The sequence below is a fragment of the Saccopteryx bilineata genome, chromosome 5, assembly GCF_036850765.1.
Source record: "Saccopteryx bilineata isolate mSacBil1 chromosome 5, mSacBil1_pri_phased_curated, whole genome shotgun sequence".
NCBI classification, from domain to species: Eukaryota; Metazoa; Chordata; class Mammalia; order Chiroptera; family Emballonuridae; genus Saccopteryx; species Saccopteryx bilineata.
The window spans coordinates 125,628,481-125,650,634 of NC_089494.1; the positions used below are offsets into that span (position 1 = coordinate 125,628,481).

General features: G+C 38.8%; 1 protein-coding gene across 3 annotated transcripts in view; it reads right to left on the bottom strand.

Annotated features, from left to right (window-relative positions):
- DHTKD1 (dehydrogenase E1 and transketolase domain containing 1) overlaps positions 1-22,154 on the bottom strand; it is a 75,481-nt gene that overhangs the window by 47,830 nt on the left and 5,497 nt on the right. For 2 of the 3 annotated variants that reach the window (XM_066278787.1, XM_066278788.1), the window contains exons 2-5: positions 15,188-15,343; positions 13,168-13,379; positions 11,748-11,942; positions 2,834-3,103 (exon numbers count right to left, since the gene is read on the bottom strand). In XM_066278787.1, coding sequence (XP_066134884.1) covers positions 2,834-3,103; positions 11,748-11,942; positions 13,168-13,379; positions 15,188-15,343 — 833 coding nt within the window. The remainder of the gene's footprint in view (positions 1-2,833; positions 3,104-11,747; positions 11,943-13,167; positions 13,380-15,187; positions 15,344-22,154) is intronic. The other variant, XM_066278789.1, reaches the window with a different exon arrangement.

Below are 22,154 nucleotides of genomic sequence, written 5' to 3' on the forward strand. Positions count from 1 at the left end.
TATCATCAGCTACATGCCTCACTTCCTATATACTCATCAATAGCCTAGTAAATACAGCAGCACCATAGAAGAAAGGACTATTGGAGGTACAAAGGAAATATCAGCTGTGGTAAAAACAGCCTGTGAGAAACAAGGAATAGTGTACAGCTTTGAACTCTCCCTCTTGCCTTTTCAATCACCCCCTAACCCAAAAAAAGACTTTGTGTAGCTCACATCAGCTAATTCCAGATGGTTGTGTTGGAGACCATTGTGAACATAAAGGAGAGTGATGTCACAGTCAAAATAGGAAGTGTGTGTATGTGGGGTTGGGGGATATATCATACATTAGAAGCAAGATGAATTGATGAGAAAAACAAAATGTTATTATGAGAAAATGTTTAAAATGTGCCACTTTCCCAGAACATTTGAAGTGTTCTAGACCATAATATCACAAAACCTGGTGGATGAAAGTTGGCAAAGGGGGGAAATTTTTGTTTTTAGAAAAGCTGAAAACTAATAATGAGGAAATTGTAGATCTTAGAAGAAAATACAAGCTCTACAGACTTTGTGCTAAAAAGAAAATTATCATAAACAGCCAAGATGCCGAACTAAAAAATAAAATGATCTGATATGCCCTAACCTAAGGCAATCTTTGTGGCTCTAATAATAACAATTAAAATACCTAATTATGAATTAAGAAAACTACTTAGAAATTCATTTTTAATGACATTGTTAATATCCTATAGTTATTTTTTTATATAAGTAAACTATTTGGGGCAAGAAAGGAAGCATTCTTTTGTCTAAGTGAAATTTCCAGTCTACACCTTCCCACTGCTAGGGTCTACAGGGATAACTGATATTTTGGAATATTTATACCTAGTAATAACATACCCTTTTATCATATTCACACAGCACTATACATTATCTCTCTTAGTCCACTTAACAACCAGATTTGAGGGTGGTGGGACAGGTAAGAAAGTCATTGTCCCTTAAACAGATGAGAAAACCAAGGTTCAAAAAGAGTATATATTTCATATGGCTTGCATTAGATGCTAGACCTTCTGTAATTGTGATACCTCCATTTTTTTCTACTTATTTACCCACACCTCCAAGCCTTTCTCCTGGATTAAGGAACTTAACATGGACATGCTCTCATTGAATATTCAGAGTACCATGAGAAACATCATGTACTCTTATTTTGTCTACAAGATTCAGAGAACTCAAGTAGCAGAACCAAGAGCTCCAAACTATAAGGCAGCAAAGCCGGTGTTTGAACTCAGTTCTTCTCATTTGCAGAGTCCTTGTCTTTTTACATTGTAAAGTCCAACCAGCAGCCACATGGTGGCCCACATGAAGTCAAGGGACTCCTTACCCTCAGGCCCCCTTAATGATGGCATTTTTTATGGGGTAAAGGTGTAAAAGGTCAGTAAAGAAAGAAAGATGTGCGCCTTTTTTTCTCCTTTACAAAAATGTTACAGTACAGGCATTGATAAGAACATAATATAGGATTATAACCTACATCATGTTATCTGGTCTTAGGATTCTTAGCACTAAAGTACACCTGTGGCATTTGCTAATTTTATTTTGCCTCTTAAATAAAGAAACCAATCCACTGTGCTCCATAAAGCACAAACAAGCGCTGAATAAAGTGGAAGCTGCTCAGCCAAACATGACTGGGGTGGGGTGAGGGTGGGGGTGGACACACACATATCACAAGTGAAAATCCACTCTCACCAGGTCCAGAACTAAGATAAACAGAAGACAGGCAGAAAAAGTAGCACTGGGAATCTCACTCACCACCATTTTATAGATTATAAATTTAGAGTTTCCACAAGAAATTAAAATTGTGTATTTGAGCAAGGCAAGACATACACACACAGAGCAGGGCAAAATATTTTGGGAACATGGCAGATGAAGTTTCTCATCACGCTAAAGAAAAGGTCATTTTCACCTCTTCAGAAATCAATCATAAGATCTGCTAATGTAGTGAGTAAATGGAAATGACTAAAATATTTTCAAATATCATGAGTTAAGTCACGAGAAAGACAGAGAGATTATCTGGCTAATGATTTGAAGACTTCTATTTAGAAATACCATTATCATAATCAAATCTAGCCTGCCTTTCTCCAAGTATTTTATATAATTTTCTGGCCCATGAAAAATTAACATGAATAACATAATATGGTTATTTGTACACAGAGCCAAATATTCTTATTGCCTTATAAATTTATACATTTGTGATGGATTTGAAGACTCAATTACTAACACCCAGGATTAATTATCCCTCGGTAGTTAAAGGTTTGTACTAAATAAACACTTGTAGGAAAAAATTGTGACTCAGAATCCAAACCTAAAAGATACCTTTTGGGTTATGAAAAACTGGGGGGGAGGCAGGGGAAGCAGGAGTCACACTAATTTGCATTCTTCACCCTAATACCAAAGACCTTCATTTTAAAACAAGCAAGCAAAAGGACAGAAAGAAAGAAATCCAGACTCTTGCAGCCTTGTTAGCTTTATGGGTCCCATGTAGTTTACTGGAAACCCACACTTTAAGAGAAGTAATGACATGCATCCCCCTCGCAGTAGCAGGTATGCCAGTCGGTCAATACCCCCTTAGTTAATTCATAACTTAAGAAAGAAAAAGCAGAGTGAAAACCACAGTCTGCAGTCAGTTGCCTTGATACCAGACCTCATAGCTGTTACTGGTTTTTAAAGCAACCCCAGAATATTTTTTCCCAAGTTTATCTGTTTCATCTGGAATGTCTGCCATCTCCTTTCAGATCAACCAACTTGGACATTCTTTCTCTTTCTGGTCTTCCCAGCCTCTGGTCTCACTTTCTAAAGCTACAAGTACCTGCAAGCAAATGACTTTGTCCCCAGGCTGAGCTGAAGTGTCCGGAGAGTAGTCCCCATCCTGTCTAGATTGCTGCCTTCCCCGAGTTTTCCCGACAGCCACGGGGTTTACAGCTTCCAGGTGCGAGGGGTTAGGCAGCATTGTCACATGCAGGGGATGGTGTGCACCGAAGTCCAGGTCAACCGAGGAGGTCAGGTGAGACAGGACATCTCCAGTGGCTGAGACATTTTCTGGAAATTCACTTAAGCCTCGCATTTTGCGAAACATCAGCTATTGTGGATATACATGCAAGAAAAAATGTTTTTGTGTTTGTTTTCTTTTTATCATAATGGAGACTAGGGAAGAAGTGGCTAGTTTAAATAATACAATACAAAAAACTTTATGTACATGCTTTTATAATTATTATTACCATAAATTATTTAAAAATAGGCATAAACTTCTAACTGCTTGAATACACAGAAGCATTTGGAGATCTTCACAATCAAATGAAGTACCAATACTTTATAAAGAACCTAACATGACATAGACAGTAGGTGACCTCTACCTGGAATAAGCAAAAATAATTTTTCTTAAATAGATCTCTTAGAATACATTTTCAAAAGAATTTTTTAATTAATTTTATTAAAGGTCGAGAGAAAAATAATAGAACTTAATCCCATTTAGAAGGGAACGACATATACTCTTAGTTCAAGTTACATCTAAAAACTATAAAAAATTGCCTGACCAGGCAGTGGCATAATGGATAAAGCGTCGGACTGGGATTCAGAGGACCCAGATTCAAGACCCCAAGGTCACCAGCTTGAGCGTGGGCTCATCTGGTTTGAGCAAAAGCTCACCAGCTTGAATTATAAGAGAGAAGATGGCAGTGGAGTAGGCGGATGCACAGACACCCAGCTCTCAACACCAAACTGGAATACAAATCAATTTAGAAAAAATCAGCATGAAAAACCAACACTGAACTGCAAGAACAGCTCTCAAAAACCAAGGAGCAAAGAGGAAGCCACAATAATCCTGGTAAGGAGTGCCTGAATCTCCTCTGCTTACAGGAAGGGAAGGAGGGGGGTGAGGCTGAGAGCCCAGAGAGGATTTCACAGAGGAAAAAGAGCAGAAACTACTGCTCACAGCCACTTACCTGGCGACCAGGGAGCAAGGTGGGTTGAAAATACCAGCTTATCTCCCAAGTGGAAAAGACAGGGAGAGGGACAGACTGTGAGGGGCTAAGGTATGCAAGAAACAAAATAAAAAAGCTGACTCATTCGTGCTGGAGGTGGCCATAGCTGGGGGAGGGACTGAACCTTTCACAAAACAGAGCTGAAGTGCTTCCGGATCAGAGATCTCCGGACATCTCTCCAGCTCCAATCAGCACAACAAGACACAGCTAAAAAGAAGAAGTGGGGAGGAGGGGCAGTAACTCAGGTCTCCATGGAGATCTGAGATACACCTCCCCCTACTGAAGCTGAGAGAAAAAACCCTGCCCCCAGTGAGATTAGTTGGAGGAAGAGACCTTCAGCGTCTCAGGTTACACCCACAGCATTCCTGGATACAGTTTCAAGGAAGCCCCCTGCTGAGATCAGTTAACAAGACTATCACCTGTTAAGAAAACAAACAAATCAAGACTTCAAAGCTGCCCAAATCCGAAAGTGGATTACAAATAATAGCTGATACCAACCCACGAAGACCTAAAAATAACACAACTGAAAACTGGAGGCAGACAACACCAAGCCTAGACTCAATCAACTCTACAAATAAAAAAAAAAAGAAGAAGATGAGAAAACAAAGGAGTGCAATCCAAATGAAACCACAAGAGACACTTTCGAGAGATGAACTGAGTGATATGGAAATAATCAAACTTCCAGATGCGGAGTTCAAAATAATGATTGTAAGGATGCTTAGGGATCTTAGAACAACAATGGAGGGGGAGTTTGAAAACCTAAATAAAGAAATAGCAAGTATAAAAAAGAATCAGTTGGAGACGACAAATACAATATCAGAAATAAAGACCACAATGGAAGGAATTAAAAACAGGATAGATAGAGCAGAGGATCGAATCAGCGAGTTAGAAGACAACTGGAATGAAGGCATGAAAGCAGAGAAGAAAAGAGAAAAAAGACTCAAAAAGTCAGAGGAAACTCTTAGAGAGCTCTGTGACAACATGAAGAGAAATAACATCCGCATCATAGGGGTTCCTGAAGAAGAAGAAAAAGAACAAGGGATAGAGACTTTGTTCAATCATATCATAGCTGAAAACTTCCCTAAATTAATGCAAGAGAAACTCTCACAAATCCAAGAAGCACAGAGGACTCCATTAAAGAGAAACCCAAAGAAACCTACACCAAGACACATCATAATTAAAATACCAAAGCTAAGCGATAAAGAGAAAATATTAAAAGCTGCAAGAGAAAAAAAAGTTATCACCTACAAAGGAGCCCCCATAAGGATGACATCTGACTTCTCAACAGAAACACTTGAGGCCAGAAGGGAATGGCAAGAAATATTCAAAGTAATGCAGAACAAGAACCTACAACCAAGACTACTTTATCCAGCAAGGCTATCGTTTAAAATTGAAGGAGAAATAAAAAGCTTCCCAGACAAAAAACAACTCAAGGAATTCATTACAACCAAACCAATGCTGCAGGAAATATTAAGGGGCCTGGTGTAAACAGATAAAGTGGGAAAAGAATTCAGAAAAAAAGAAAAAGAAAAAGGAATACACCTTTAAAGAAGAAAATGGCAATAAACAACTACATATCAATAATAACCTTAAATGTAAATGGATAAAATGATCCAATCAAAAGACATAGGGTAGCTGCGTGGATAAGAAAACAGGACCCATACATATGTTGTCTACAAGAGACACACCTTAGAACAAAAGACACACACAGATTGAAGGTAAAAGGATGGAAAAAAATGTTTCATGCAAACGGAAATGAAAAAAAAGCTGGGGTAGCAATACTTATATCAGACAAATTGGACTTTAAAACAAAGGATATAGTAAGAGATAAAGAAGGCCACTACATAATGATAAAGGAAGTAATCCAACAGGAAGATATAACTATTATAAATATCTATGCACCTAATATAGGAGCACCCAAATATATAAAACAGACTTTGATGGATTTAAAGGGCGAGACCAACAGCAATACTATAATAGTAGGGGATTTCAATACCCCACTAACATCACTAGATAGATCCTCAAGAAAGAAAATTAACAAAGAAACAGCAGACTTATTGGAAACACTAGATCAACTCGATTTAATAGATATCTTCAGAACCTTTCACCCTAAAGCAGCAGAATATACATTCTTTTCAAGTGCTCATGGTACATTCTCTAGGATAGACCACATGTTAGGGCACAAAAGTGCTCTCAACAAATTTAAGAAGAATGAAATCATATCAAGCACTTTCTCCGATCACAACGGCATGAAACTAGAAATGAATCACAGCAGAAAAGCTCAAAAATTCTCAAACACATGGAAACTAAATAGCAGGGTGTTAAATAATGAATGGATTAAGAATGAGATCAAAGAAGAAATAAAGAAATTCCTAGAAACGAATGACAATGAGCATACAACAACTCAAAATTTATGGGACACAGCGAAAGCAGTGCTGAGAGGGAAGTTCATAGCACTACAGGCACACTTTCAGAAGCTAGAAAAAGCTCAAATAAACAACTTAACCCTGCATCTAAAAGAATTAGAAAAAGAACAACAAGTAAAGCCCAAATGTAGTAGAAGGAAGGAAATAATAAAGATCAGAGCAGAAATAAATGACATAGAGGCTAAAGAAACAATACAGAGGATCAATGAAACTAGGAGCTGGTTCTCTGAAAAGGTAAACAAGATTGATGCACCTTTAAGTAGACTCACCAAGAAAAAGAGAGAGAGGACTCAAATAAATAAAATTAGAAATGAGAGAGGAGAAATAACAACTGACACAACAGAAATACAAAATATTGTAAGAAAATACTATGAAGAACTGTATGCCAAAAAACTAGACAACCTAGATGAAATGGACAAATTCCTTGAAACGTACAATCTTCCAAAAATCAATCTGGAAGAATCAGAAAACCTAAACAGACCAATTACACCAAAGGAGATCGAAACAGTTATCAAAAAACTCCCAACAAAGAAAAGTCCCGGGCCCGATGGCTTCACAACGGAATTCTACCAAATATTCAAAGAAGAACTAACTCCTATCCTTCTCAAACTATTTCAAAAAATTCAAGAGGAAGGAAGACTTCCAAACTCCTTTTATGAAGCGAGCATAATTCTGATTCCAAAACCAGGCAAAGACCACACAAAGAAAGAAAATTATAGGCCAATATCTCTGATGAATATAGATGCTAAAATCCTCAACAAAATATTAGCAAACCGGATCCAACAATATATGGAAAAAATCATACACCATGATCAAGTGGGATTTATTCTGGGGAGGCAAGGCTGGTACAATATTCGTAAATCAATCAATGTGATTCATCACATAAACAAAAAGAAGGAGAAAAACCATATGATAATTTCAATAGATGCAGAAAAAGCATTTGATAAAATCCAGCACCCATTCATGATCAAAACTCTCAGCAAAGTGGGAATACAGGGAACATACCTCAACATGATAAAAGCCATCTATGAGAAACCCAAAGCCAACATCATACTCAATGGGCAAAAATTAAAAGCAATACCCTTAAGATCAGGAACAAGGCGGGGGTGCCCCCTTTCACCACTCTTATTTAACATAGTCCTGGAAGTCCTAGCCACAGCAATCAGACAAGAAAAAGAAATAAAAGGCATTCAAGTTGGAAAAGAAGAAGTAAAACTATCATTATTTGCAGATGATATGATATTGTATATAGAAAACCCTAAAGTCTCAGTCAAAAAACTACTGGACCTGATAAATAAATTCAGCAAAGTGGCAGGATATAAAATCAATACTCAAAAATCAGAAGCATTTTTATACACCAACAATGAACAGTCAGAAAGAGAAATTAAGGAAACAATCCCCTTCACAATTACAACCAAAAAAATAAAGTACCTAGGAGTAAACTTAACCAAGGAGACTAAAGACTTGTACTCGGAAAATTACAAAACATTGATAAAAGAAATCAAGGAAGATACTAACAAGTGGAAGCATATACCGTGCTCATGGTTAGGAAGAATAAACATCATTAAAATGTCTATATTACCCAAAGCAATTTATAAATTCAATGCAATACCAATTAAAATACCAATGACATACTTCAAAGATATAGAACACATATTCCAAAAATTTATATGGAACCAAAAAAGGACACGAATAGCCTCAGCAATCTTAAAAAAGAAGAATAAAGTGGGACGTATCACACTTCCTGATATCAAGTTATACTACAAGGCCATTGTACTCAAAACAGCCTGGTACTGGCATAAGAACAGGCATATAGATCAATGGAATAGAACAGAGAACCCGGAAATAAACCCACAGTTCTATGGACAACTGATATTTGACAAAGGAGGTAAGGAAATACAATGGAGTAAAGACAGCCTCTTTAACAAATGGTGTTGGGAAAATTGGACAGCTACCTGAAAAAAAATGAAACTAGATCACCAGCTTACACCACTCACAAAAATAAACTCAAAATGGATAAAAGACTTGAATGTAGGCCGTGAAACCATAAGCATCTTAGAAGAAAACATAGGCAGTAAGCTCTCCGACATCTCTCGGAGCAATATATTTGCTGATTTATCTCCACGGGGAAGTGAAATAAAAGACAGGATAAACAAATGGGACTATATCAAACTAAAAAGCTTTTGCACAGCTAAAGACAACAAGAACAGAATAAAAAGACAAACTACACAATGGGAGAACATATTTGACAATACGTCTGATAAGGGGTTAATAACCAAAATTTATAAAGAACTTGTAAAACTCAACACCAGGAAGACAAACAACCCAATCCAAAAATGGGCAAAAGAGATGAACAGACACTTCTCCAAAGAGGACATACAGATGGCCAATAGGCATATGAAAAAATGCTCAACATCACTAATCATTAGAGAAATGCAAATTAAAACCACAATGAGATATCACCTTACACCAGTCAGAATGGCGCTTATCAATAAAACAACACAGAATAAGTGCTGGCGAGGATGTGGAGAAAAGGGGACCCTCCTGCACTGCTGGTGGGAATGCAGACTGGTGCAGCCACTGTGGAAAACAGTATGGAGATTCCTCAAAAAACTGAAAATCGAACCGCCTTTTGACCCAGCTATCCCACTTTTAGGAATATACTCCAAGGACACCATAGAACGGCTCGAAAAGGAGAAATGCACCCGCATGTTTGTGGCAGCATTGTTCACAATAGCGAAGATCTGGAAACAGCCCAAGTGTCCGTCAGAGGACGAGTGGATTAAAAAACTTTGGTACATATATACTATGGAATACTACTCAGCCATAAGACATGATGACATCGGATCATTTACAATAACATGGATGGACCTTGATAACATTATACGGAGTGAAATAAGTAAATCAGAAAAAAAACTGAGATGAATCCATACATAGAAGGGACATAAAAATGAGACTCAGAGACATGAACAAGAATGTGATGGCGGCCCTGGCCGGTTGGCTCAGCGGTAGAGCGTCGGCCTAGCGTGCGGAGGACCCAGGTTCGATTCCCGGCCAGGGCACATAGGAGAAGCGCCCATTTGCTTCTCCACCCCTCCGCTGCGCCTTCCTCTCTGTCTCTCTCTTCCCCTCCCGCAGCCAAGGCTCCATTGGAGCAAAGATGGCCCGGGCGCTGGGGATGGCTCTGTAGCCTCTGCCCCAGGCGCTAGAGTGGCTCTGGTCGCAACATGGCGACACCCAGGAGGGACGCAACATGGCGACGCCCAGGATGGGCAGAGCATCGCCCCCTGGTGGGCAGAGCGTCGCCCCCTGGTGGGCGTGCCGGGTGGATCCCGGTGGGGCGCATGCGGGAGTCTGTCTGACTGTCTCTCCCTGTTTCCAGCTTCAGAAAAATGCAAAAAAAAAAAAAAAAAAAAAAAAAAGAATGTGATGGCAACAGGGGCGGGGGGAGGGTTGGGGGAGGGGGGAGGGCAGAAAGAAAACCAGATAGAAGGTGACAGAAGACAATTTAACTTTGCGGGAGGGGTATACAGCACAATCAAATGTCAAAATAATCTAGAGATATTTTCTCTCAACATATGTACCCTGATTTATCAATGTCACTGCATTAAATTTAATAAAAAAATATTAATATTAAAAAAAAAAAAAAAAAAAGTTCACCAGCTTGGACCCAAGGTCACTGGCTCGAGCAAGGGGTTACTTGGTCTGCTGAAGGCCCACGGTCAAGGCACATATGAGAAAGCAATCAATGAACAACTAAGGTGTCGCAATGAAAAACTGATGATTGATGCTTCTCATCTCTTTCCATTCCTGTCTGTCCCTATCTATCCCTCTCTCTGTCCCTGTAAAAAAAACCCAAAAAAACACTATAAAATTTTTTTATAAAAACTATAAAAATTTTTTTAAATTAAAAATAAATAAAAGCTATACAAGTCCTAGCCCTGGCTGGGTAGATCAATTGGTTAGAGCTTTGCCCCAAAATGCCAAGGTTGCAGGTTCCACACCTGGTCAGAGCACATTCAAAAGTCAACCAATGAATGCATCAATAACTGGAACAAGTAGATGTTTTTCTCTCTCTCTCTCTAAAATAAAAAAACTATATATAAGTCCAATATTTACAGGATATTCTCTCACTTCATTTTTATCTTCTATGAGACAGATGTTACTACCCATTTTAAAAGTAAACAAGCAAGAGAAATGAACTAAATTGTTAAAGTTCCTTGAATAATAAGTAACAATGATGGGTGTCAAACCAAAGTATTTACCAAAAACAGCATGTTATCTTCAATTAGCCAATTTATTTGAATACCCAAAAACTTCTCTCGTTTGCAAAAGTTTCTTATGTACCTGTCTACACAGAGGAACATACACAGTGTGGGTACAGATGTGTTTGTCACAAATATGATCATTTATAATCATTTTTGCATCTTTGAGCAATTGCTTTGCCTGAGATATTTTAGGAATGCAATTTATAGTTTAAGAATTTTTGCATGTATCTGAGCACATGCCTCCATCTGACAATCACTTTGTCCTGTCATACTCTACATTTTCTAAGGTATATGTCTTTTAAAAGCTGATTATCAATCTCTAGCATCAGAAACATTGAAGTATGAGTAACAGTGGTAAGCTTGGCCCCAGACATAATACCACATAGAATTTTCTCATATTCTTAAGAACAACACACACTTCCATGGCTCTGTTCACTCCATCTAATTTTGACAGTCCCTTTAACATTTGTAATTATTTTTAATCCTCTGGCCAAGGACAATGATGAAGCTTATCTATGCATCATAGCCATAACCTAATTAAATATCAAACCTCTCTGATGGTCCCTGATATCAGATCTTCAGTCCTGACTCTCAAGCCTTTCGAGAGACCTACAGAGCACAGCAGTTGAGTTAGACTGAATAGAAATACCAAGATGCAGCTACCTATGAAATTATAAACTCTGCAGGTAAGTGGCAGGTAAAATTGACTTCTTGGAAGGTAAAATTGTATAAAATTGCACAGATCTTTATGTTTATTTGAATAATTCTTATGAAGTGAAAAAGGTGTGCTTCAAACAGCAGAATTTATCTATTCATATCATCCTTGAGGAAATAAACTAATCTTTAACTTCCCTAAATAAAGAAAGAATCCGTATAAGGCTATGCAGAAAATCAACCCAGATACCCTGTCTATCCAGCAGCACTGGGTTCCATCAATTAACTAAGTTATGTCCTGGACCAATGGTCATACACTTAGTTAATTTATCTAAAAGGAAATATTAACATTGGTGTTACTCTGTTACAATTTTATGTCACAGACAATATCTTACCTCTGGAGGGAACTGCAGAAGGCCTGTCAATAAATTAAGTCTACCCCTGTGGGGCATCCCAATGATGACATCAGTGATCCCACAGTAGGCTGACATTTTTAGCAACTCATGGAAAAAGCCCATCATGCTTTCAGCTCCTTCACCTCCATATCTCTTCACTGTGGCAAACTTGGTGGCCAAAAAGCGGTCAAATTCCTATGGCACATCACATCAGACACATTTGTTATAGGAAGATAGCCAACCACTTAGGTCAAAGTCAGACATGTTTGGGTGTGTTGTTAAGAAGACCCTGCACTACTTCAAGTGGCTGCAGCTGTGCCCTTTCACTACCTACCCCAGAGAAAGAAGGAAGTCACGCAGAGTCCAGTAGGAAAGCCTTGCCAAGGACACCGGACAGCAGTAAGGTATGCAGAGAAAATAATCTGAGACGTAGAATAACTTACCCCAAGAGGGATCCCCTCAAATGTGTGCTCTTCCGGAGCAGGCACTAGGACTCAGATTTCTGCTGCCTCAAACCAGTACCTGAGTTTTAGTATCAGGCTCTACAATACTATTTTATCAAGACTGTGATCTAGCCAACCAATGGTCTAAATTATTGGGAATAAATTTTTCTTTTTTTTTTTTAAATTAAGTGAGAGGCAGGGAGCAGAGAGACAGACTCCTGAATGCATCCTGAATGAGATCCACCTGGTAAGCCCCCTACCGGACGATGCTCTGCCTATCTGGAACCACTGCTCTGTTGCTCAGCAATTGAGCTATTTTAGCACCTGAGGCAAGGCTATGGAGCCATCCTCAGCACTTGGGACCAACTTGCTCAAACCATTCAAGCCATGTCTGTGGGAGAGGGAGAAGGAGAGAGAGAGACAGAGAAAAGGAAGAGGGAAGGGTAGAGAAGCAGATGGTTGCTTCTCCTATGTGCCCTGACCAGGAATTGAACCCAGGACTTCCACACGCTGGATTGATGCTTTACTGCTGAGCCAACCAGCTAGGGTCTGGGAATAAATTTCTTGTTATCTTGATATGCCTGAGTCCTGATAATAGCCCCTGACAAAAATTCAGTTCCATCAATTTGTACTAATTTACTTTCCATGCATAGTTTTTTGGTTTTGTTTTGTTTTTTTTTATCACTTCAGAGAACACAAATGAGAAGATCTTAAGGGTTTTGTTATCTTTTATAGAGTGAATAGACAAATATGTATATAAAAAGTATTCTGGTTCTGGAAGAACCAACAGCTCCATTGTTTGGTAACTACTTAAAATAAAGTAGTGTACATTATGTTGTCTGTTGTGTTGAGGCAACGGAGGGTAAGTGGAGGTACCGTCAGTGATTTCATGCCTAATTCCCTCTCTTCAGTATTTTATATATCTTTGTAGGAAATGAGTTGAACTATTGTACTGATATTAGCTGCTACTTTTATACCTGAGATTCTAGCATTAGTTTTGACAGATTTTTTCGTTCTTCTGTGGTAAACGTCTCCTTTTCAAGTTCCTCAAACCGCCTGGCAAACCAATCTTTCTCTTCTTGGCTCTGAAGTTGGGAGGTTTCAATGGAAATCTGCCCACAGTAAATCTGGTTGAGATGCGCTAATACTTCCTCAAGAGAGGCCTCGTCCTTCCCCATGTTCAATAATCCTAAGAAATGGAATCAAAGGGATCCTCTTAAAGATGAATCAACAATGTAACTACTTATAGAACATACTAAAATAATTATTTCAATTCAGAGCATTTTGTTCCGAATAAGTTGTGTCATTACCAATGCTTATCTATATTTTTCTAGAAGCAAAACTAAAAATATAGTCAAAAACTATAAGGTAGTTAAACTAGAAGAAGAAAAAAATCTTTCTTCACAAAGTCAGAGCCATACCATTTTATGACAAAATTTGATGTTATAATCCTTTAAACTAAAATTGCAAAGCTACTTTTAATCTGCTTTATAGCTTCAAATCTGATGTCCTACCTTTATCTCAAATATCTATCTCCCAAAATGTTCCAGGCTTAATAACATCAATAAAGCAATGTCTATGGTTATCTAATGTAAATTAATATTGATAGCCAAGTAACATTTTAAGGTAAGAGGAAATCTCCCTGATATTCAGAGTCAAAGAAAAGGAAAGTTTGTAATATGTCATTAGCTCAGCATCAAATAAGTTATCAGTTATTTGCCTAAATCTACAACATGAATTAACAAACCAACATTTAATTTGTATTGCTTATGGTTTCTTAAAATAAACTTTAGATCTTTGATATTGATTGACCATGTTGCAATGAATATGGGCGTGCAGATATCTCTTCAAGATCCTGATGTCGCCTGACCTGTGGTGGCGCAGTGGATAAAGCATCGACCTGGAATGCTGAGGTCACCAGTTCAAAACCCTGCACTTGTCTGGTCAAGGCACATATGGGAGTTGATGCTTCCTGCTCCTCCCCCCTTTCTCTCTCTCACTCTTTCTCTCTCTCTCTCCTCTCTAAAATGAATGAATAAAAATAAAGAAAGAAAGAATTGAGCAATATTTTTAAAAAAATAGATCCTGATGTCAATTCCTTTGGATAAATACCTAGAAGTGAAATTGCTGGATCATAAGATGGTTTTATTTTTTATTTTCTGAGGAACCTCCATGCTGTTTTCCATAGTGGCTATACCAACTTACATTCTCACCAAACAGTGCACAAAGATTCTCTTTTCTCCACATCCTTGACAATTTCTGTTTTTTACAATAGCCAATTCTAACAGATGTGAGGTGATATCTCACCGTAGTTTTGATTTGCACTTTCCCAGTACCTTTTCATGTACCTGTTGGCTGTTTCTTTATAGATTTTTTTTTAATTTTACATTGCCTGAAAAGTATTTGCTTAAATTCTCAGTAGATACATCAATTAATAACATAGCTTTCCACAGAATCTTTTACTTTACTTATTTGAGAGAGAGAGAGAGAGAGAGAGAGAGAGAGAGAGAGAGAGATGAGAAGCATCAACTTGTAGTTGTTCATTACACTTAGTTGTTCATTGGTTCTCATATGTGCCTTGACCGGGGAGGGCTCAAGCCAAGCCAGTGACCACTTGCTCAAGCCAGTGACCTTGGGATCATGTCAATGATTCGTGCTCAAGCCAGCAACCCCATGCTCAAGCTGTCAAGCCCATGCTCAAGCTGGCAGGATTTCAAACAGGGACCTCAGCGTCCTAGGTCAAGGCTCTATCCACTGTGCCACCACCGGCCAGGCTGTCTATAGGTTTTTGAATGCAGAAAAAATGGGCCCTATCAAAAGACATTCTAGAATTTTAAGATTGCTCCTCCCTGATAGTGCTTGAATGTGCCCCTCACTGTCTCCTTACACCTCATAAAAGTCTCAGCTCCAGTGGGCATATGGGATCTTCAAAAACAGAGAAAGCCCCACCTTGGTTGGCAGCTGTCACATGGTAGGTCTGTTGTCAATGGGCTTTACCTGTGGTATTAAAGGGTCCCTGCAGGGTCTGCACAAGAGCTTGGATTTCAGGCACATTCTCCTGTAGAGCTTGTCCAGTGAAGAGGGGATTGATTTTGGCAGCTTTATGACCATGCTCACAATATGCTGTCACCAACCTGGCAAGTCCATGATCAACTAATTTAGGAGAAAAAGAAAGCAATACAGTGTAGGAAATGCCTACAAAACACAAAAATCAGTTTTTCAAATAAGCCTTTCTGGCTTAGACATTTTAATGTGTTGCTCCTACCCATCACATCCTCCCGGTGGTTTTCAGGATTAAAGACTATCAGAATCCAGAAAAACACACTTATTTCTTTAAATTTATCTCATGATAACTAAAATTACTAAAACAAAATGTAAATGAATGTATACAGATAAAAAACAATTATATACATGAATAAATATTAAAAGGGTATACACTCCAAATTAAAAAAGCTCTATAATGCTGAGATTATGAATAATTAGTCCTCTTAATTATTTTTTAAGATGTTTTTCAATATCTTACATAAAAAATAGAGATAGGTAGTGTTACCAGAAAGGGAACCTGGCCCTTGGGGTCTGCCTAAGGCCAGCTGGTACTGTGTAACAACATGAGTCCAGGTGATTTTAAGAGTACATTTATTAAAGCTGGGGACAGTGAAACAAGGAATGGCCTAGAATAAAAGAAGCAACAGCACACCAAGCTGACACTCTATGAACCAAGCCAACCAGCCAAAGCTTCTAGAGTATTATTAAAAGCCTGGTTGGTAAGCCTTTAGAAATTGGAGCAGTGATTTCTGTAAGTTAATGTTTACTGAGAGGTTTAGTGATGGTGAGCCTGTATATTTACTATTAGACTTATCCCACTAAAGATGGAGTTTTGTAGATGATACCAGAAGCTGTGGAAAGTAGAGAAGATCACCCAGAAAGAAAGCAGATTGAGAAAGTGACCCTGGGCAGATCCACAGAGTACAAATAGTTTAGAAATGAGTAAAGAGGAAGAGCCTTACCAGAAGTGCTTGAGGTTATTAGGAGGAAAACCAGGGTCTTACAATGCCAGAGAGACAAGAGTGTATTTTTAAGGAGTGCCCTCTATGAGACAACCATTATTAAAAGTTTTTTAAATATACACACACACCGGCCAGGGCACACAGGAGAAGCGCCCATTTGCTTCTCCACCCCTCCGCCGCGCTTTCCTCTCTGTCTCTCTCTTCCCCTCCCGCAGCCGAGGCTCCATTGGAGCAAACATGGCCGGGGCGCTGGGGATGGCTCTGTGGCCTCTGCCCCAGGCGCTAGAGTGGCTCTGGTCGCAACATGGCGACGCCCAGGATGGGCAGAGCATCGCCCCCTGGTGGGCAGAGCGTCGCCCCACGGTGGGCGTGCCGGGTGGATCCCCGTTGGGCGCATGCGGGAGTCTGTCTGACTGTCTCTCCCTGTTTCCAGCTTCAGAAAAATACAAAAAAAAAAAAAAAAGAAAATAAATAAATAAATAAATATACACACACACACACACACACACTGGGTGGGGCAAAAGTAGATTTACAGTTGTTCATATGGAAAATATCAATAATACAATAATTAATAAATAATAATACAAGAATAAACTGTGCTTTGTGTACTCATACCTGTAAGCCTACTTTTGCCCCACCCTGTGTGTGTGTGTGTTTGTGTGCATGTGTGTATGTGTGTGTATTTAATGAAGTGGCCAGTTGGGGTCACAAAGAGCATATGGCATCCACTATCCGGGCAGAGCCAAAGAGAGGCTTGTTCTCCTCCCACCTCTGGGCACATCCTACAACCTTCCTGAGACAGTCTAGTTTTCTCTCAGACTCTCATATCTGGTTTCTTCTACTAGACACAATCCTATATCCTTCCCTCTCTGGCCTGTAGATCTCTGGAATTCTATCTCAAGATTAACAAACCTTCTGACATTCTTAACCTCTTCCCTGACCATTCCTTATCCTTCTGTCCTAACTGGAATCTGTTATACTGTCAGGACTCCGATAAAAGGTGATCACGCATACCTCTCAAACATTGAAAGTGGAGTCAATGTTTCCTCTCTTTCTTTCTAAACCCCCAGTCCTCAGAGAGACATGCTGTAGTGTTGTTAACTAATCCCCATTGGCCAGAAGTCATTACAAAATCATGCTGTAGGAGCATGCTTAATGGGAAAGTGTCTGTTTATTTAGATTAAAAAGGACTATAATGTAATATATATAGCATGAACCTGTTTTTTGTTAAAATGTGTTTATGAGTAAATAGTATATATTTCATTATATAGTACATATGGCACATTAGTATATATACTTCATATATATGTATATATATATGTATGTATGTATCTATATTTTATATATATATAAAGAAACAGACCAAAACCTTATCATTTATCCTATGTCAAAATTTCTGGGGTTTTTGTTGTTTACCACATTTTCTAAGTTTTCTGCAGTAGAAATGTACACTAGAGCTCTTTAAATTGTATTCGTTGAACAAGCTAGCTGCCCACTGCATTCTGAAAGTTTTGGATTAGTGGGTTCTTTCCAGTGTACCTGCATATCTGCCCTTACCAGTTGACTAAATGTTGGTAAAAATAATTTTATATTTGTTCCTAAGCTGTGAGGAAAAGTAAAATATCAGGAGAGAAATTATAAACATCTAGAAAAATGCTGCACTCAGATTGCTTTCACAAGCTCTCTTTAAATACTGCATAGGTACAAGCAAAAATATAATGCATAGGTTAAAATAACTAAAGCATCTCTTAGGTCTTTATGATAAGCTTTGCTTCCAATGACTTTCTCAAAATGTAACTGACCAACTTCTAGTTTCAAATGCATTGGATATATGTGCTTGTGCTGTTTTTCTTCTGTAGCAAATTATTATAAAAGTATTTGTTACAAAATATTTATCTATTTAATAGAATGAAATATGTAATGAAAATAATTAAATTAGGCTATTTAAAGAATATAAAATAAAAAATAAAAATAATATAATGAGAGCACAGCAATAGAATGCATATATTCTTCATTAAAATAACCTCCTATTGCTGTATAAATCAAAGATTTACCAAAAAAAAATAATAACTTTCTTAGGCACAATACTGTCAAAACAACTTAGAACTCATGATATCTCTAAAAGTCCAGAGGAATTTAAGTTAAATCCGTAAAAAAACAGAGAAAATAGGGAAAACAACAGAACACATACACATTCTTCTTCAAAACAAAATGGAAAATATTGGAGGCATGCTTCTGGCTCAGGAGATCGCCACATAGTAGATGCTTAAGAAATATGTGTAATTACTTGAATGAAGGAAGCCCTGAGATTACACATACTATAACAGAGTCACAGAAGCCTCACAATGAAAGTTTTTCAGAGCACTTGAGAGCTGCAGTAAAATCTTCTTGCTCATGTAGAGCGTCTTTTTCTGACTTGCCCTTCCCATCACAGGGGGTGGGTTCCAGCAGTCCTGTCTATATCACTCCATTCTGCCTCCCCACAAGTTCATGGATTCTAAAGATACCCAAGTTGAAGTGGGTCAGATTCAAATCTTTCCAGATTTTGAAACTTAGAACTGAGAGATAAGTTATAAGAAAAGAATTAGCCTGAGATAGCTATCCTTAGAAAAGTCTGCTTGCAACATTGGCCTTTGGCTGGTGCCTGGGAACTTGGATTTTAGAAATACGTATCTTACTCACCTGTCTCTAATTGATAAGGGTGATCCACTATGCCTAGATTGTGCAAACAACATGGTTTATGCTGAATAACTGCTTTTCTAGTGGGAGTCTGGAATTTTGGCATGTGCAGACGGTACTTACAAAAACATCTCCCAATAAAAACCTTGGGTTCTGAGCCTCTACTGGGCTTCCCTGGACAGAAACATTGCACATATGTTGTAGTGTTTTTGTCACTTGAAGAGGTGTGCATTCTACTACTACCCACCATGGGAAAGAAAGCATAAGACAGATTGCATAATGGTTCCTCCAGACACTTCCTGTACCTTTTTTCCATTCTGACCCAGCTGTGTATCCCTATATATCACTGTAATAAAGCTTAGCAACTATATGCTGAGTCCAAATGTGGTGTGGTCTGAAGTACACCCAAAACATATTTTGGGTGACAGTGGAGCTGGGTACACTAACAGCTGCACCCTATGAACCCCCAAACAGCTTCTGCCAATATTCCCAGAGCTAGCTCTGATTCACTACATTTATCCTTCAGTTCTAGGAGATACTCTTGTACTTTGCAACAAAGGTCACTCTTTTCTTAAAATAGAGTTAGTTTCTATAGCCCATGACCAAAAGAATCTTATTTAATACAGGAAGTGAACAAAGAAAGTATATGATAGGGATAGCTACATCAATTACTTTATTCTCCGCTTCAAGCAAACACGTTAGGGGCACTGAATAATGTCTTATTATCAGGAAGAAAATTGTTCATATTAATCAGTATGAAGCACATTGATAAACTCAACTACACTTACTGCTTAAAATAAAAGTCAATACAATTTGCTTTCATCCTCTGGTCATAAACACTCTCCCCCTAAAATATCTAGATCATATCATAATGTCATTAGTACTTTTGGTCTGCATTTGTACTCCAGAATTACTTAGACTTTTTAAAAATCTCTAATGCAGTAAGATTTTCTTCAACCATTTCCCCCATGACTCCAGTAAAGGCTCCTGTTATTTCTAATGTGCAACATACCTATAACCTCTCATATCAACTACTAAAGCTCAGTAAAGGTCAAACCACTAAACACTGTTTGGAATCCTATGGCTTCCATTTCCTGATGATGACTAAATTCTGCCATTTTTTATAACCCAAATCCTCCAGAGTGAAATTTATATTTATTAATCACCACTCCTAAACCCATCTCCATTTTAATTGGGATTCTCAATAAAAAAATTCAAGTTTACTTGAAAATTGAGGTTTACAGAGGTTAAAGTACATGTTGTTACTAATAGCCAGCCAAAAGGATTCTAAGTACAGGTCAAATTTTAACTAGTAAAACCACAGCCATCCAAAAGTTTACCAGAAGGAAATTCAATATCTTTTTAAAGCCTAATAGAATGGAAGTTTTAGTGAATGATGTAGTAATCCTTTGAAGGCAATGATTTTCAGCCATGATAAACATATGAAGAGAGACAGTTGATGAAGGACAAAGGGGAGAAGGGAGACACCATAACTCTGATCATACCTCCTCCCTCTTTGTTTGTCACCTTTGATGTTGGAGGATACCATGAGTCAGTTTCAATAGAGTTTGTCCTTTGATTTACTTTGCCAGTACTGAAAAGTTATGTACATAATCCATGACACTAACAAAGTCATTCCTCTCAAGCAACGAGCTACCTTTCAGGACTACTGGCAGGTGACATGAAAAAGGCTCGAGTCCATCAAACCATGTCCTTGGCTTCATTAGCCTCCCGTCCTAATTAATGGAACTGACTATCAGCACACACAGAATTTAAGAAAAAAACAACAAATCTTATTGTTGTTTTCAGCAAAAAAGAAGTTATTACCTTTTTCTGAAACATAGGACACACTGTTACTAATATAGTAATAGTAATATGGTGGATTGCCCAATACATAAAGTGCTTCTTTTCTTGGTACTTGGGCTTATGGTTATATGTGTACAATTCTAATACACTAAATGTCAAATAAACTGCATATACAAAATCTTATTTCCATGTCTTAACAGGAATGAATCAGTTAATAAGTATTCAGTTAAGAGTAGAACTAAAAAGAATATAATACTAGGTCTTCACCAGGAGAATCCTAAAATGAAAGTGAGAAGATGGTCCCTATACAAAACCACAATAAATCAGAAAAAGTTCAATACAGTCCAAAGGCTCCATAATGAGTGTTGAGGGAGTTCAGATTAGGATGGCCTGGTGCTGTCTGTAAAGATATTCTGGAGGAGATGGAAATGAGGTGGGCCATGGAGAATGGATAAAAAGTAAAAAGGCGGCCCTGGCCAGTTGGCTCGGTGGTAGAGCGTCGGCCTGGCGTGCAGAAGTCCCGGGTTCGATTCCCGGCCAGGGCACACAGGAGAAGTGCCCATCTGCTTCTCCACCCCTCCCCTTCTCCTTCCTCTCTGTCTCTCTCTTCCCCTCCCGCAGCGAGGCTCCATTGGAGCAAGGATGGCCTGGGCACTGGGGATGGCTCCTAGGCCTCTGCCCCAGGCGCTAGAGTGGCTCTGGTCGCAACAGAGCGACGCCCTGGAGGGGCAGAGCATCGCCCCCTGGTGGGCAAAGCGTCGCCCCCTCGTGGGCGTGCTGGGGTGGTTCCCAGTCGGGGGCGCATGCGGGAGTCTGTCTGACTGTCTCTCCCTGTTTCTAGCTTCAGAAAAATACAAAAAAATAAAATAAAATAAAATAAAACAAAAAAGAGTAAAAAGGCATATAAAGCATCGAGCTGGGATGCTGAGGACCCGGTTCAAAACCCCAAGGTCGCCAACTTGAGTGTGGACTCATCCAGCTTGAGTGCAGCCTCACCAGCTTGAGCACAGGGTTGCCAACTTGAGCATGGGATGAGAGACATAACCCCATGGTCGCTGGCTTCAGCCCAAAAGTCACTGGCTTAAAGCCCAATGTCGCTGGCTTGAGCAAAGGGTCACTGCTCAGCTGGAGCTCCCTGGTCAAGGCACATATGAGAAAGTAATCAATGAACTAAAGTGCTGCAACTACAAGTTGATGCTTCTCATTTCTCTCCTTTTTGTCTGTCCCTGTCTGTCTCTCTCTCACTTAAAAAAAAAAAAAAAAAAGAAGGCACAGAATAAAGAACAACTTTGGGTAAAGACTGGAATGTGGGGGCATTCATGTTGGAGGGAGGTAAAAAGAAGGCAGAATGGGTCAGGACATATGAAGGGCATTGAATACCAAGCTAAAGACTTAGATTTAATTGTAAGAGGCAAGATAGAGCCTTTGAAAACTTGAGTAAGAAAATGACTCAGGCTGACCTGTGGTGGTGC